The sequence below is a fragment of the Rhinopithecus bieti genome, unplaced genomic scaffold (assembly GCF_001698545.2).
Source record: "Rhinopithecus bieti isolate Rb0 unplaced genomic scaffold, ASM169854v2 scaffold_31787, whole genome shotgun sequence".
Classification (NCBI taxonomy): Eukaryota; Metazoa; Chordata; class Mammalia; order Primates; family Cercopithecidae; genus Rhinopithecus; species Rhinopithecus bieti.
In genome coordinates this window covers 5,978,298-5,995,369 of record NW_016814655.1, presented here as the reverse complement: position 1 = coordinate 5,995,369, position 17,072 = coordinate 5,978,298, and the positions used below count along the sequence as shown (strand labels likewise).

At 54.2% G+C, this 17,072-nt stretch overlaps 1 protein-coding gene across 7 annotated transcripts in view; it reads right to left on the bottom strand.

Moving 5' to 3' along the window:
* Window positions 1–8,662: 8,662 nt before the first annotated feature.
* POLL (DNA polymerase lambda) overlaps window positions 8,663–17,072 on the bottom strand; it is a 10,459-nt gene continuing 2,049 nt past the window's right edge. For 3 of the 7 annotated variants that reach the window (XM_017851780.1, XM_017851781.1, XM_017851782.1), the window contains exons 3-9: window positions 16,203–16,497; window positions 15,344–15,506; window positions 14,630–14,947; window positions 13,525–13,698; window positions 12,800–12,928; window positions 9,980–10,148; window positions 8,663–9,554 (exon numbers count right to left, since the gene is read on the bottom strand). In XM_017851780.1, coding sequence (XP_017707269.1) covers window positions 9,190–9,554; window positions 9,980–10,148; window positions 12,800–12,928; window positions 13,525–13,698; window positions 14,630–14,947; window positions 15,344–15,506; window positions 16,203–16,497 — 1,613 coding nt within the window. In that variant the 3' untranslated portion in view covers window positions 8,663–9,189. Of the gene's footprint in view, window positions 9,555–9,979; window positions 10,149–10,741; window positions 10,804–12,764; window positions 12,929–13,524; window positions 13,699–14,629; window positions 14,948–15,343; window positions 15,507–16,202; window positions 16,498–17,072 lie in introns of all 7 variants that reach the window. The other 4 variants (XM_017851783.1, XM_017851786.1, XM_017851784.1 and 1 more) reach the window with 4 other exon arrangements.

Genomic DNA, 17,072 nt, shown 5'->3' with positions numbered 1-17,072 from the left:
AGCGCAGTAGGGACCCTTCCGCCCCACCCCACTCCACCCCACTCCACTCCCACGCCCGAGATCGGAGAGAAGCCCGGCCGCAGGTCTCCTGCCCCGCACCCACCGCACCCTTAACTACACCCCACCCGCGCCTTACCGCGCGGCCGGAACTCTTCGCCGGTCCTCGCGCGCCCTCTGCTGGCGGCTTCCGGGAAGCGCGCCCGTGGCCTCCAATACCCGCCCCGCCCCAGCCCCGCCCCAGCCCGGCCCCAGCCCGGCCCCGCAGCCCGGCAGGCCCTGCACACGTCTCTGAGGACGCCCCACGGAGCACTCCCCATCCCGCCATCCCCGTTTCTGGGCGGCCGCTCCCATTCAGATCCCAGAGGCCCGTTTATTCCCAGAGGGTAGAGAGTGTTAGGATCAGGAAGGCAGAGCCTGAAGCTGGAGAGTGAGGCTCCTCCCTGCGGAGCCCGAGGGGCATCTGCAGCCCGAATTTATTCTTCGCAGGGAGGTAGGGAGGGGCCATCTCCTTGCAGACCGCCCCTCCGCTTGGTGGTCCTGCGGCTCCCATGGGCACGGGTAAGGGAGGGTCAAGGAGGCCCTCAGGTGGGTGGACTCTGGTTCTCAAAGGCTCTGAGGTGGGAAGCTGGCGCTCAGGACTGTTGCCGGCAGGAAAAGGAAGAGCGTGGCCTCTGGGTTCTCCTGTGGTGCCACGCCCGAGGGTCCTCGGCTCCCTCTCCTTTAGGCAGCTCAGGAGGAAGGGGAACAGGCGGGAGGTGATCCCCTTGCAAGGTGCTGTCTGGCTGGCAGGTAGGGAGGGTAGCTCGACCGGAGGCTCTGCTCAAACTGGTCCCAAAGGGCTCCACACAATGCTGGGTTCCAGGCCAGGATGATGAGGGAGGATTCCTCAGCAGACGCCTGGAGCTGTGGGAAGGGGACGTCTCAGGCCAGGTGAGGCCCCCATCAGGCCCTGTGGTGGAGTTGGCATGGGGACAAGTGACGCATGTGTGGGAGGTGGGGCCGGGCCCGGTGTGTGCAGGGACATGAGGCCAAGGGCTGAGGGGAAAGGGTCAGGTGTGTGCAGGCCCGCTGGGGCCATGGGGGACAGGGTGGGCACGTAGGGATGTCTCTGAGCTACAGAGCCCAAAGATACCCGCCTCCAGCAGGGCTGGAGCTCAGGAGTGCTCAGGCATTGGAGCCCCCGACACCACTAATTCCCAAATGGAGGTGGAGAGGTCAGGAGACCCCACCTCAGGGCAAGCGGCCGACTGCTGATTCTAAACCCTAGGTTTCAGGACCGGGGGCTGTATCCTTCAACATCAGCAAGGGAACCCTCCACAGACTAAAACCCTCAGGCTCCTTGCTTCAGATAAGGGGGAAGGAGGGAAAGAGGTTAGGACAGAAAGCCCAGTTAGATCTGAGCTCGACCCACTCCCAGAGAGGAGCCAGGGAAACCAGCTGGGCTTCCCGGGTCACACAAATCTGAGCTGAAACCCAGCTCTGTTCCTCATATGGTGTGTGACTTAGGACTAGTAAATGAACCTCTCTGGACCTCACTTTCCTCATCTGCAAAATGGGGATAATACAACTACCAGAGAGCTGTTGGGAAGCCTACATGATATAATCCATGTGCAGAATGGGTTAAGGGTGGACTGGCCAGGCTCAGGAGTCAATAAATGATGGTGAAATTCTGCTGAAACAAACCAGAAATACGGTACAGCTAACTCAGGTCTCCTCACTGGAGGCCCCTTTCATAATCTGCAAAATGTGCCTCGGTCTTCTCCAATCTCCATAGAAGCTGTTGCCTTCTATCTAGTAGCAATCAAAAACATCTTTGGCTGGTCGCAGTGGCTCACGCCTGTAATCCTAACACTTTGGGAGGCTGAGGCGGGTGGATCATGAGGTCAGGAGTTCGAGACCAGCCTCACCAACATGGTGAAACCCTGTCTCTACTAAAATACAAAAATTAGCTGGGAGAGGTGGCATGCACCTGTAATCCCAGTTACTCAGGAGGCAGAGGCAGGAGAATCGCTTGAACCCGGGAGATGGAGGTTGCAGTGAGCTGAGATCGTGCCATTGCACTCCAGCCTGGGGGACAAGAGCGAAACTCTGTCTCAAAAACAAACAAACAAACAAAACAAAACATCTTTTACTGGCACCAATCCAGGCACCACGAATACATACATTTGAAAAACTCTGGTTTGGGAGGAGGAAGGGAACTCTAGTTTGAAAGGGCGTCAGATCAGCCTGTCTGGAGTGCCCATAACCTAGAAGGCTCTGCCTGAGCCAATGCCACAGAAACTCCTCTTGTCAAGAACCCACTCCTGTGAGAGGGAAGCTCACTGCTGCTCACCACGCAGGGGCCCAGACTCCACCTGGGCAAGAGTCACAAATACAAATGCTTACAGGGTTCGGTCCCAGGTACAGCAGTAGGGAATGGTGAGGATTTCGGGTCCAGTCAGTTACTGCCATGTGGGAGTATAGCGGAGGGATGGCATTAGGATAGAGCACCCAGCCCTCTCCCAACTTCATCCCCTGCCCACCTCCTAGGAGCTTCCTAAGACTCCCTTCCCCTAGGCCCTGTGAGTCTGTTTCCTCTGCTGCATAACAGATTATCACAAACTCTGCCCCTTAAACCAACACCCACTTATGATCTCACAGTGCTGTAGGTCAGCAGTCTGAGCAGGCTCAGCTTGGTTCTCTGCTTAGGGTCCCACAAGGCTGAAATCCAGGTCTTGCCAGCCTGGGCTCTTCGCTGGTGGCTCTGGGAAAGGCTACGTCCACATGCATTCTTGTTGCTGGTAGAATTCAGTTCCTTGTGGCTGTAGGACTGTTTCCCTGCTGGCTGTCAGCCGGGACTGCTTTTTAAGGACCCTCTCTGACCCTTCTCATGCTTCACATCTCCCTGACTTCCCTTCTGCTACCAGCCAGAGAAAGCTCTTTGCTTTTAAAGATTTCATGTGATTAAACTAGGTCCTTTTGCCATATAATGTGACATGACCACATGAGTGACACCTCATCACAGTCATACCCACACTCAAAAGAGAGATAATCCAAAGGCAAAGATAACTGGGGGTGATCCTTTGAATCCTGCCCACCACACTCAGCCTCCGGGGTGGGGTGGAAGCATGCCTGGGGTGGATCCAGCCCTCCTGACCTCTGAGAGACCTTGAACCAGGGCATATCCCATCGCTGGGCCTCAGTTTCCTTTTTTATAAATGGGGAAGGGGGTTGGACGGCATCTAAAATTCCTCCCAGGTCCCAAATACTAATTGTGACACAGGGGATGGGGAATTCAGATCCCTTGACTGGGGGGCCCCACTGACCATGGAAGAGCAGGACTGCATTGCCCTCCAGCAGCACCCCCATCCCCACCTCCCATAGGGCCTTGCTAGGGACAGCAGTATCGGTGACAGCCACACAGCACAGCAAAGATGCCCAGCATAAGGTGGCCAGCTCCCCCACTGAGCTGAGTTGTGGGCAGGTGGAGAGGCTGCTTCTGTAGCCAGAGACCACAGTGCCTCTGAGGCTCCAAAGACCATGATGGGTCCATTATGGAGTCTGCACAGGGCAAGGTGGGCTGGATCTACTTGGGGGTGGGGTGGGGCAAAGTCCATGTTGGGTGGGCAACAACGCTTCTCCTACCTCTCCATTCAAGCTGGTTTCCAGGCTCCTCTCCCAGATCCATCTTGTCAGTCCTGACCTCGGCTTCTGCATCTCCAAAAGGGCCTTCTCAGGCTCTTCCTGCCCCTCCCACCTGGCCCTAGCTGGGCAGGGGGCATTGACCTCAGCATCCTAGGCCCTCTGAGAGTCCTAATCATTCAGCCCCATCTGCTTCACTCCCCGTCTTTCTCCCAGGCCCCTTCTACCCTCCCCAGGTGTCACTTTCAGTTCCGCACACAAGCTCATTCCCCCAGGCTCCCACCAAGGCCCAGCAGAGGGGCTGGAAGGAGACCCTCCCCAACTCCATCCAAGCGTGGGAGCTGGGTAAGAGGCGGGGAAATGAATATTAATTTATCATGATTAGGCAAATCCGGCAGGGAGAGCCGATTCCGGCGGAGGAGGCTAAAAAGATGAATTTCAGCAATAAAATTAAATAAGGACGGACGGGCAGCCCCTCCTCCCTCCCGCTTTGCTGATCTCTCTCTTTCTTACAATTTATGAGGCCAATTATGAAGATGAGGTTGGAAGTTCCTGGAACTTCACTAAATGCAAACGGCGGTCCCTGCTGTTCCCATCAAATTAATTAACCACACGCTATTGATGGCCGCTCAAGGCTGACGCAGGCGGCCCACCCTGCGGCCTCCTCCATGGACACGAGGACACAGGGTCCAGGGCCCAGCCAGGGCTCCACCTGCAGTAGGGACTCCAGCACCACTGGGGACTTCCAGGGACTCCCACCTCCTTCTACCCAAGGCCCTGCCTGAGCCCTTAACAACACAGGGCCTCCACCGAGACCTAAACAGACAGGGCCACGCGGACACATGCCCAGGGTTGAGCGCAGAGACAAAAATGACATAGCAGCAGCAGACACAGGTCCGAATGTGTGTTAGGCACACCATTGCCCCTTCCAGTGAACATGAACACACATATGCATGGGCACTACACCACACAAACAACCGGCTGAGGAACCGGAGCAAGGGGTCGGGGGGTGCGCTGTGTTCTGGCTCTGGCTGACCATTCGGGCCTGCTCCATCAGGGCCAGGCTGAGTCCAGCAGGGCAAAGGTGCCACCATTGCTAAGAGGCTCCACAGCGTTGCTAAGAGGCTCCACTCAAGCAACGGGCAGTGGCCTGCCTTCCCTGGCGTCTGTACTGCCCTCCAGGGGCAACCTCGGGGCCCTACCCATTGCCCCTCAGCCCCTGGGACCTCTCTTCATCTCCAGGCCTGGGGCCTTCTTCAGGGACGTTCCCTGCAGTGTGGGGACCAGGTCTTGCCGAGACACCCCAGTAGGATGATGAGGCTGAGACCTGGCCCAGAGCCTCAGGCCAGTTGGGGACTTCATCCCTGAGGACTCCCCAGTTCCAGAGCTCAGAAGCAGTACTGCCCAGTGGCTCAAGGGTTCTGGAAAACTAAGGGCAGAGCAGACATAGGGCCAAAGGCGCCTGCGGCTGAGCCCATCAAGGCCTGTAAGCCCAGCAGCAGGTGCCCCAAAATCTGTAACTTGCCTGGGAGGCCGCTCCCTCAGATAACAGGGGAGGGCCTGGAAAGGGGCGCCCCTGTTTGGGGTGCCCAAGTCTTCTCCAAGCCAGTCCTCCATCCTGGCAAGAGGCATCCTGTTCCATTTAAAGGGAGAGTAATTCCATGATTCTCCTGGAGAAGCAAGACAATGGGCCTGGGTTTGCCTTTCCCAGCCCTTGGAACTGTAGGACGGGACATAGCTGGACTTGCCCACCTTGTCGTGCCCACTCCAGGTGCTGCCTGGGAAGCCCCTGGCCCATGGCCACACCTGCCTTGTGAGCAGCCAGAACCCAGGAGGAAAAGCCGGGGCCTGTCTTGTTCCCCTTTCCTGGTGCCCACACCTGCCCTGTGAGCAGCTGGAACCCAGGAGGAAAGGACAGGACCTGTCTTGCTCCTTTTAGTGTAGGTCTAAGGTCAAGACTGAGGTCGCCACCCCAGGCCCTGGGAAAAGATGAAGCTCCGAGCTCGGTAGGGTGGGGCAGAGCAGCCAGGGGGACTTGCATCTTGCACAAAGCGTCAGGAAGAAACTGAAATTAGGAAGGCTCGGACTGAATATGTGGCGGCCCTGGGCTCATGTGAGGCTCCCCTTTCCCCACACACTTCAGAGGACGCCCTCTACCTCACAGCAGAGCTTGCTCCCACTTGCTGTCCCTCTGCCTTTGTACAGGGAGAGCCCAACACACACTCAGTCTATCGGGTATCTGCAGTCACATTAACAAATGACACCAACTTACTGGCTTAAACAACAAAGTCATTATCTCACAGTTCCACCAGCTCAAAATCCAACAGGCCTCCCTGAGATAAGGCCAGGCATCAGCAGGGCTGCCATCCTTCCGGAGGCTCTAGAGTAGAAGCTGTTCCCTGCCTTCTCTGACTCCTAGAGGCTGCTCACACTCTGCTGGAGATCTTTCCCCATCTTCAAAGCCAGAAACTTTGCATCTCTCTGACCTTTCCTCATCAAGTCTCTCTTTGATTGTAGCTTTTTTTTCTTTTTCTTTTTCTTTTTTTTTTGAGACAGGGTCTCACTTTGTTATAGCTCAGGCTGGAGTGCAGTGGTGTCATCTCAGCTCACTGGAACCTCTGCAACCTCTGCCTCCCAAGTAGCTGGGATTATAGGCACCACCACGTCTGGCCTCGCCTCACTAACTTTTGTATTTTTTTTTTGTAGAGATGGGGCTTTGCCATGTTGGCCAGGCTGGCCTCAAACTCCAGGGCTCAAGTGATCAGCCCGCCTTGGCCTCTCAAGGTATTGGGATTACAGGCGTGAGCCACTGCGCCCGGCCATGACTGTTGCTCTTAAGAACTCATGTTTACATTGGGCCCACAGGATTCCCCAGCATAATCACCTCATCTCAAAATGCTTAAGCTTCATCACATCTACAGAGTCCCTCCAGCCAACTAAGGTGACATATTCACAGGTTCCAGGGATTAAGACATGGACGTCTTCAGTGGACCATTATTCTGCCTGCCACATGTGGCCTGTCCAAGGACAACCCTGGCTCAGGGACAGAGTGATGAAGAACTGGGCTAGAGCAGGGAGCAGGCTTGTGGGGTCTCTCTCCACCTACTCCAGGCCAGGTGGTGACTGGGTGGTAGGTGTGTGGGGTGCTCAGTTGCTGGACAGAACCCGAGTTCCCACCAGGGCCCTGCAATGGAGTCTCCCTGTCTGGCAGGATGGGAGACTGGGCTGAAAACCTGCTCAAGAACCAGGTTCAGTGCTAAAGTGCCTTGGAACCCCCAATACTCACATTCCTTGCTTACTTGGACTCAGAGAACCTCATTTCACCCCCAAACTGGGAAGCCTTTCTCAAGACTCAGAAATCCCTCCATCAGCTCCTCTGCCTCAGTGGGTCTTCTCCTAGGCTTCTGTGTCAGACTGGGCAGCCAAAGGGTCACCCAGATGGGTTGCTGGAGGTGGGGCATGCTCCCTCTTTATCCCACGACTTTGTGTTGCCCTGGCCAGGAGGTGGGACCAGGAGTCTGCATGGTTTCAAGGCAGTCTCTGAATTCTGAGTCTCCTGGGGGAAGGAGTTAAGGCAGATGGGGAGGGATGTCAAGAATGGAGGTCAGACCCTGATTTCAGACAAAGAAGCAAGCAGTATCCCTCCCTGCAGTTCTGGGACTTCCCTCTGTGTAGGAAAAGAACTTGGGTGAGCTACTCTATGGCCTGCTGCACACTGGTTCCCTCCACCCCTGGCCCTGGAGGTCCTGTTCCTTGGGCCTGGAGCAGGCTGGGGCAAAAGGAGAGAAGCAACTTCCACATTTGGACCCAGACACGCGTCTTTGGACTTCTGCTGACTCCAACTCTTGCTGGGGACAGCAGCAGACACTGAGGGACGAGTCCAGAGAGGGACCAAAAGTAGCCTTCACACCCGGGGGCTCAGGCTTTCCCCAGTGCCTCTCCTGTCTACCCAGGCCCACTGTGGCTCTTGGCAGCCATGTGTCCCTGGGAGTAAACGTTCTCGGGGGAGAGGCTCGCCCCTCCAGAAGGCTTCTGGGCTTTTGATTGGCCATCTCTCGGGTTGGTGCTGAGCTGTGAAAGGGCCCTCCAGGTCCTGTGGGCTTCTGATTCCTTTCCCAACATGATCAGTGATGGGAAGACCCCCTGACTTACATGTCAGGGGTGTGAGCTTGAGTTGGGGGGCCTACTCCAGGCTGCTAGGATCCTATGATAGAGACCAGGCAAAGGCGGGCTCCGCAACTCTGCAAGTCACCAACAGGCATGTCGCCCACCCAGCACACTCAAGGTGGGATTCCCCCTCTGGAGCCGGAGCTGCCCTCACGCATCACCACCCAACTCCCAGCACGGGGCCTCTCCAGGCTCCTCGCTCCCCCTCCAGTACAGTCTCCTTCTGACTCTGTGCCCGCTCCTCCTCATGCCTGGGCTGCCTGAATCTCCTTCCACGCCCCCACGCCCCCGCCAAGTCTCCCTGCCTGCGAAGCAGCCTCAGGAAGCCACCCTGCACCCCCAGCAGGGCCTGCCCGTCTGCTCATCAAACCAAGCTCTGCTTCCAGTCCTCAACCAGCCCAGACTGCTCCTGATGCCCAGCACACAGCGTCCTCTCTAAAGCTGGTCCTTAATCGTCCCCCAACAGAGCCTGCTGACTCCTCTCAGAGGCAATTTCCCTGCTAGTCTGCCTCTCTCCTCCTCCGGGAAGCCTTCCCTGGCCGCCCATCCCTGTGTGCACAGGTCACTATTTAGTTGTTCCTAATGGTTTCCTGAGTCTTGCCACTTTTGCTTATGTCCCTGATAGCCTGGTCTAAGGCAGGGCCTGCAGAAGTTGGTGATGGCTAGATAGGAGCTCCAGGTGCCTGACTCCAAGATTCTCCCTGGTCGCAACCACTGCTGTCCTTGCTGTGAGTTTAGGAGCTGACTCACGCCAGTCCTGTCTAGAGGGCAGTTAACACAGCCTTTCTGGGCTCTTTTCAGTTCCCATCTCCGTTGTCCCTGCCTGGGTGGAAGAAGGTAGGTAGAGGCTGCAGCAGTTCAGACACCAGGCAGGTTCAATGTCAAATGCACTTTACTGGGCTCCTGGGCCTTCCAACACTGTCCTCACCGAGGCTGGGGCACCCCATTCCCAGCACCACCAGCTGCCCAGGAAGCAGCATGGGTAGAGGGAACACATGTGGAATGGCTGTTCTCCTACCCCAGAGGGTCTTGGACAATGTTGACAGCACAGCCGCTTCCCTCTCCCCGGCAGCTTCTGTCCCCACCCAGCAGCTCAGCCTTTCCCATAGCAGGGCAGGGGGATGCCTAGGCTTCAAACCAGCCACCTGCTCCTGCTTAAAATGGGACAAGGGGCCACTTGCAAAATTCTTCGAGGCAGCCTGCTCCTGTCTGGGAGAGGACTGGGTAGACACTGGGAGCCATGCTGGCTCTCACTTCAGGCCCAGAGCCCTGGGCCCAGCTCACTGAGGAAGCTGGTGGTTGGAGCAGCAAGCTTTGGCCAGCTGAGGCTGGAGGGAGTACTGGGTGGCCAGAAGGGGTAGCCAGTCCAACTCAGCTCTCCTCCGCACCCCCAGCCATGGGTCACCAGTCTCGCTCAGCAGGTTCTCGGTAGGGGAGGCCTAAGAGCCTGAAGACATCCTTCTCAGTGGGAGTGGGCAGCACTCGGCCAGGCCCCACCTTGCAGCCATGGGTGTTCCGGACCACAGCAGTGCTGAGAGCATGTTCTGACAGACTCATGCCCTTGGTCTTGGCCAGGGCTCGCATGGAGCGGTTGAAGTGTGCAGAGCCGGTAAAGTAGAGCAGGGCACAGGCAAACTCGCTGTAGGGCACCACAATGATGTCCAGGCGCCGGTGCCGCCACCCTGGCCCTGGGAGCCGGCACACCCCCAAGTACTTCTGTTGCTGACCATTCTCCTCTTGGCTCACCAAGTCATCTGTGAGGAACCCTGGCCCAATAAAGGGGACAGCTGGGAGGGCAAGGAGCCAGGCATGGGCTATCCCATCCTCCCAGGTCTCTCCTGATCTCTAAGCTGGGGCTTGCCCAGGTATTAGCTGGGTGACACTACCCTCTCTGGGCCCTACTCCTTTTCTGTAAAACATGGATAGTAATTCCTATCTCCCCCATAGTGTCACAGAAAGAGCAGATGAGATACTCGGCCTCCAGGGGTCACTGAGCACCTCCACATAGGTGTGGCAGGGCTGTTTCATCTCTCCCTGGAGAGGATTCCAGCCCCGATAGAGACGGGATGCTGGCAAAGCACTGTTCCTCTGCTTCCCGCCTCGGGACTGGAACTTCTAAGGTTCTCCCTCAGAGGCCCCCAGCCCTGTGCTGCCCTCTGTCAACCGGCTCACCCAGAGATGGAGCTTATACCTTGCTGCCGAAGGCTGTCAAGGAGGCGGCTGAAGATACCCCGGTGGGACCGGCCATCTGGGTGAGTGATGAGCACGTCGACATCACCACAGGTCGCCTTTCCCCGTCGGTATGAACCACATGCCACACATAGCAGCCCGGAGTTAAAGGCCTGGGCTGCTTTCTGGACCTGGGAAAGAGAGCAGTGACAGGTGAGGGGCCGTGGGGAGCTCCTCTCCCACAGCAGCACAAGGGCCTTCCCGGACTCGGGCCCACACCCTCAGCTTATGCCCATTCCCAGATGCCTGCTGCAAGCCCAGGGGAATCCACCCTGGGGAGCTGCTGTTCTTTCCCTTCACTAGGATAGGAGAGAAGAAAAAGCTCACTGTGCAGGAGGCAAGCCTGAGAAGAGATGGGAGAAGGTGCCAGCTCTGCTTCTCAGAGTGGGCACTGAGCTTGCCCCGTGGAGCTCTTTAAGAGTAGGGAGACACAGACTCTCTCTGCCTCTGCCCCAGCCCACATGCCCAGGTCTGTGAAACTCCACTTAGGACAAGGGGCCAGTTGCTGAAAGCGCTCAGTCAGGCCTAGGCAGCCCCAGATATCTACTGATTTGGAGCTAAAGGTTTGGAATATGTGAGCTGGGGCTTGAGGCCTGAGCAGGTGGCTGGCAGCATGCGCCAGGCCCAGGCCCAGGCCCAGGAGAAAGTGGAGTACAGAAATACAGCTGCACCTGTGGGAAAGGAGAGGCAACAAAGCACAGAGGGGGCAGTTCTGAGCCAATACCCACATCCTTTCTTGGTGGGGAGGGAGCTGAGACGGCAACTGTCAGCTGAAGGATTGTCCCTCTGAGGAAAAACAAACCCATTAGCCTCCACCCCTGAGACACTGAGGTTCTTTCATATGCAGATGGCCTCCCGCTTCCACCCCAGGACACTGAGAATTCTGGGGCCCTGGACACCTCAAGTCTCCTCACAGGAGGGCTCTGCTAATCCCCTTACTCCCTTCTTGAGCCTCCCAAGAGAATGGAAGGAGGAGGTCCATGTGAGTAATCCCATCAAAACTCTTATGGCTGGAGCCCTTAAATGGGGGCACAGGAGGCCAGGTGGGAAGCCTCTTTTGTTCCAATGAGCTGGGGACTGACTGAGGCATTCTCCATGCCTGGATACCATGGCTGAGTGACAGTGTCATCACTAGCACCAAGGCCTGGTGATGGGCAGACAAAGAGGCCTGTCCATCCGTCTCATACCGGCCTCATAGCCTTGTGGCCTGGAATGAAGCTGGAGGCTGATTTCAATCAAACTGGGCCAGTCTCCATGGGATCCCACTCTATCAGAATCCCTGACCAAAGTGAGCAAACCTTGCCTATTATAAGCAGCTCCTAATCCTAATGCCCATTGAACAAATGACACATCTAGCCCTAAATGCAGCCCAGTGTCTCTCTAATCTAGCTTTTACATGAATTTAATCGCTAACCCAACTCTAAACCAAACCCAAATCTTATTTCTTGGACAACTACAAATCTTAACTTAAAAGCAACCAACATTAAGAAAATCCTGCTGGGTGTGGTGGCTCACGCCTGTAATCCCAGCATTTTGGGAGGCCGAGGTGAGTGGATCACGAGATCAGGAGATGGAGACCATCCTGGCTAACACGATGAAACCCCGTCTCTACCAAAAATACAAAAATTAGCCGGGTGTGGTGGTGAGCACCTACAGTCCCAGCTACTCGGGAGGCTGACGCAGGAGAATGGCGTGAACCCTGGAGGCAGAGTTTGCAGTGAGCCAAGATCGAGCCACTACACTCCAGCCTGGGCAAAAGTGCGAGACTCTGTCTCAAAAAAAAAAAGAAAAAAAGAAAAGGAAAAGAAAATTGAAGCCTAACTTTAACTCAATCTTTTTTTTTTTTTTTTTTTTAAAGACAGAGTCTCGCTCTGTTGTCCAGGCTAGAGTTCAGTGGCGTGATCTTGGCTCACTGCAACCTCTACCTCCCAGGTTCACACAAATCTCCCTCTTCAGCCTCCCAAGTAACTGGGATTATAGGCATCAGCCACAGCACCCAGCTAACTTTTTTGTATTTTTAGTAGAGACGGGGTTTCGCCATGTTTGCCAGGCTGGAAATTTTTGTGTTTTATAGAGACAGGGTTTCACCATGTTGGCCAAGCTGGTCTCGAACTCCTGAGCTCAGATGATCTGTCCACCCTGGCCTCTCAAAGTGCTGGGATTAAAGGCGTGAGCCTGGTCTTAACTCAATCTTGATGGCACTTTCTTCCAACCCCAAACCAAATCCTACTGACGCTGTGCTTTTACACCAACTCTACCCCAAATCCTGAGCCAGCCTTGCATGGGCTTTAGAAGGTCCATGCATCTGGAAAAAGACATAAACCTTTTCCACATTTGTGCATTTTGGGGAGAATAGAGTCCACAGTTTTCATCAGGTTTTCAAAGAAGTTGGTGAAATAAAAAATAAGATAAAATAAAACATTAAAAACCTCTGCCCTGACCCACCCTAACCTCAAGTAATACAGATATAATCTACCTGTAATCTAACCCTAACAACCCAATCCTAACACCAATCAGTCTAGAATCAAATCCAATCCTAATAGGCCTGACTACTGAGAACTAGAATCTAGAGGGCTGGTGTTACAGTTCTTTCCTCCCAAAGCCACCCACCCCACCTCTGGGCCTGGGGCTTCAATCTCAACTTGCTCTGTGCTCAACCTCTGGTGACCCAGTTTCCTCTGCCTGCTGTGCTCCCCAGCTGAGTCATCGGGGGTTCTTGACTTTGACCCAAGACCTTAGAGCAGGACCTGGCTGTCCTCACTGCTCTGGGACACCCGCTTACTGTCTGCTCAATCTCTGTAGCCTCCTCCCTGGGCATGCGTTCCAGGAAGTCATTGTAATGCTTCAGGCCGATGGCCTGCTGGGTTGTCAGGGAGGCCTGGCTGTGGATGTCTTCCAGACTTCGGAAGCCCTGGAAAAAAAGCAGCCAGATGGGGAGCTGTGAGGATCCAGGACCAATGAAGAGGCATGAGTGAGCACACACATGAAGCTTCCATCGCCCCAGGCTCTAGGGAAGGCTAGAGGCAGGACCAACCTAGGGGCAGTTGGGTCTGTACTCAGCAGGACTTGGGAAAGGCAGGGGGCGTGGGAAACATGCCATCATCCAGCCCTGCCACTATCCTAAAATACTCATTCATGATTCCATCAGTCTGAGGATGGGCCTTGTCATCTTCATCCTTACCAAGCTGCCCTGGTGATTGTGGGCAGAGCCAGGATTGGGAACCACTGCTCTAGACATGCAGTGTCAAGGCCTGGCCTCCTCAGGAAGGCCCTTGCTGGTCTGGGGAGACAGAGAAACATACTTCTTGTCCCTGTCTACTCCTTCTTAAGGATACCAAGCAACAAGGCTGTTCTGGGAGCTGAGGGGTCTATATGAGTCCTGGTCCCCTTGAAAAATGGTCTCCCTATACTGTGGGTGCATTTCCATCAGAACACAGGGTAGGGAACTCTGGGGCAGGAACTCTGAGACACAGCAAAACTGAAGTAGGGGCTAAGCCAGGGTGTGACCTGTTGGTACCACATCTGGGCAGTCTTGGTCCCAGCTCCCCAGATGTTGGAGAAGAGCTCTAAGACAGGCACACTCTCACTGATATGGTCCAGCTTTCGCAGATGCCCGCTCTCCAGGATCTCTATGATTTTCTCAGCCATCCGCTTCCCAATCCCAGGGATACTGCAGGCCTCCTAGAGGAGGAGGAGGCAGAGGCAAGAAAGAAGAGTGAAGAGAAGGAAGTGGTAGAGCCAGTGGAAAGGAAGCTGACTCTTCTAGCAGATGCTGGCGTAAAAGCCCCCCCAGCTGCTTGGCAACTGTGTGGCTGTGTAAAGCTTGGGTGTAGTTGAAGATGAGAATGTTGGATAGAATGAGGGCTGGGTAATTTGTCTTTTGGTTCCCAAAAGGATGGAGACCAGCAATAAGAAGTAGAAAATAATGATGATATTAGTCACCACCACCACCACCATCACCATCATCATCATTCCAACAGCAAGAGCTAACATTTACTGAGGGCTTATTGTATGTCAGGTCCTGTGCTACAGGGACCATTTCATTTAATGGTAGCCCCTTTTTACTAATGAGAAAACCGATGCTTTGAGAGTTTAAGTAACTTGTCTGGAGTCACACAGTTAGTGAATGACAGGAACCAGAGTTCAAACCCTGGTCTGTTAGGCTTCAGAGTCTAAACTTCTTTTAAACAATTTTTTAGGCTGGGCACAGGGGCTCATGTCTGTAATCCCAGCACTTTGCAGGGCTGAGCCAAGGGTGGATTGCTTGAGCCCAGGAGTTCGAGACCAGCTTGTGTAACATGGCGAAACACCATCTCTACTAAATAAATAAATAAATAAAAACAAAATTACAAATAAAAAACTTCTAATTATGTTAAAAAATTCAAAAGTAGAGAGATCAGTATAACAAACCCCCAAGTACCCATCTCCCAGCTTTAACAACTATCAAGATTTTGCCAATCTGCTTTCATCAATTTTCCTTTTTTTTCTTTTGTGCAAGTCCTAGACCCCATAAAATCTTCACCACTGTACCTGAACCCCACTGGTGACTGACAGCGCCTTCACTAACTGCTGGCTAGTAAAGACCCCTCTTCCCACCCTAGCCCCTGAGTACCTGGTACGAGGTGACAGGCTTATGGAAGCTCTTGAGGGCATTGATGGCCTTGGCATAGCCCAGGGCCCTCCACTTGTCTCCCTGAACACTGTAGGCTTTGGCCAGAACTTCCAGCTTCTCTGTGATATGGAGGTTGTGGTTGGTCGCCTTCTGGCTTGAGGGCTGTGCACAGACCCACTTATCCAGGACCACAGGGGCTGGGCTAGGCTCACAATCCCCCTCAAGAGAGGTGGGGTAGTGGCCACTGATGAGGGCTTCCAGATCAGCTGCGCTAACCTGGGTTTCTTCCCCATCGCTGGCTTCATCATCAGAGATGGGCTTGGGGTAGAGAAGAAAATAAAACAATAAATTCTTGTCCTCCAGGAGAAGGGATCCTTAAAGGTGGGGGTCATCTTCTTTGTGCAGGGGGAGGGTCTTCTAGTCAGACCTAAGAATGAGGTGGGGCCTTCTGCATCAGACTTGGATCACCTCGGGTGTGGGGCCACATTCCCTTTGGCTCCCCGCAGTGCCTACCCCTAGGATCCCCGGTGGTATGTGTTAGATACGGCCTAGATGAATGCAGGAGTGATGAGTGTTGGGAAGAGCTATATGGCTTCACAATGGAGTCCTCCTCTCTCAGGGGACTGGGACTTTCTGAACAGTCATCAGGCCCTCCCCATTTCTGTGATCTGCTTCCTAGGGGAAGGGAGCTCTGAGGGATGGAAGGCTCCTGACCTGGGCTTGGGTGTTTGGTGCCTCTTTTGTCTTTTGGGGAGGAGACACAGGCCTGGTGGGAGAAGAAGGAGGAGAAAGGGCTGTCTGAAGCAGGGCCTCATGGGTACCAGGAGGAAGAGAAGCATCCTGCTCTGCCTTGCTGGGCTGTGACTGGTCCAAGTACCTGTGGGGATGGTGATGGGAGGTTAAGACACCAAAGGTCTCACCCTGTTTCTGTCCCCAGTCCTAATGTATTCTGAAATACTTGGTTTCCCAGTGTGTTCAATTAAGAAAATGAGTTTTTTGAGGTTTTTGGAGTTTCTCTTGAGACAGGGTCTTGCTCTATCACCCAGGCTGGAGTACAGTGGTATGATCAAGGCTCACTGCAGACTCAACCTCCCTGGCTCAATCAATCCTCCCACCTAACCCTCTTATAGCTGGGACTACAGGCATATACCACCATGCCTGGCTAATTTTTAAATTAATTATAGTTATTTTATTTTATTTTATCTTTGAGACGGAGTCTCACTCTGTCACCCAGGCTGGAGTGCAGTGGCCGGATCTCAGCTCACTGCAAGCTCTGCCTCCCGGGTTCATGCCATTCTCCTGCCTCAGGCTCCTGAGTAGCTGGGACTACAGGCACCTGCCACCTCGCCCAGCTAGTTTTTGTATTTTTTAGTAGAGACGGGGTTTCACTGTGTTAGCCAGGTTGTTCTCAATCTCCTGACCTCGTGATCCGCCCGTCTCGGCCTCCCAAAGTGCTGGGATTACAGGCTTGAGCCACCGCGCCCGGCCAATGATAGTTATTTTTAATAATTCAAGAAGAGAGCTCAAGATGCTACTAGAAAACATTGGAAAAAAAAGACTGGGATCAGCCCACCTACTGGGGATGAAGATGCTGAATCCAGCTACATCCACCAGCCTCCTCTCCTGAAGGCACAAGCTCAGCCAGGCTGACTTCACCAGCTGAGCACCCGGAGGCAGCCGAGGTAGTCTAAGAAGGCGGAGGGCTCGCTCATAGTCCATGCCTTCATCCACCACAATGTGAGTGACACCTGGGCCCTGGACAGGGCATAACTGGCCACCATGCTGAACAATCTGCTTCTCAAAGAGTTCTGCCCGGGCTCGTCCAATGCCAGTGCGCACAACATGGGCCCGAAGGGAGCTCAGCCACTCTGGGGAAGGAACATCCAGATGACTACTGTCATAACTTTTTAATTTTTATCTGCCACCCCCTGGCCACAACTTCTAACATGATCTGAATACAACTTCTAACATGATCTGAATACAACTTCTAACATGATCTGAATGACGTGTTCACAGTCCCCTACCCTGAAAATAAGCATCTGTCTTCCATCCAGGCAGGTTTCCTTCTACATACAGCAAATTTTCTCACAGGCCAGCACTTGAATGTAAGGGACAAGGATTTTTATACGTCTTGTTCCTTGGTGCAACCTAGAAGTGTCTGGCACATTGTAAGTAACCTGTAAATATCTGCTGAATAAATGCCTCCTCCCTTCTTACTTTGTTTTTGTTTTTGTTTGTTTGTGTGTTTGGAGACAGTCTTTTTTTTTTAGTTTGTTTGGAGACAGTCTCACTCTGTTGTCCAGGCTGGAGTACAGTGGTGTCATCTTGGCTCACTGCAACCTCCATCTCCCGGGCTCAAGCGATTCTCATGCCTCAGCCTCCCAAGTAGCTGGGATTACAGGTGTGTGCCACCATGCCTGGCTAATTTTTTTTTTTTTTTTTT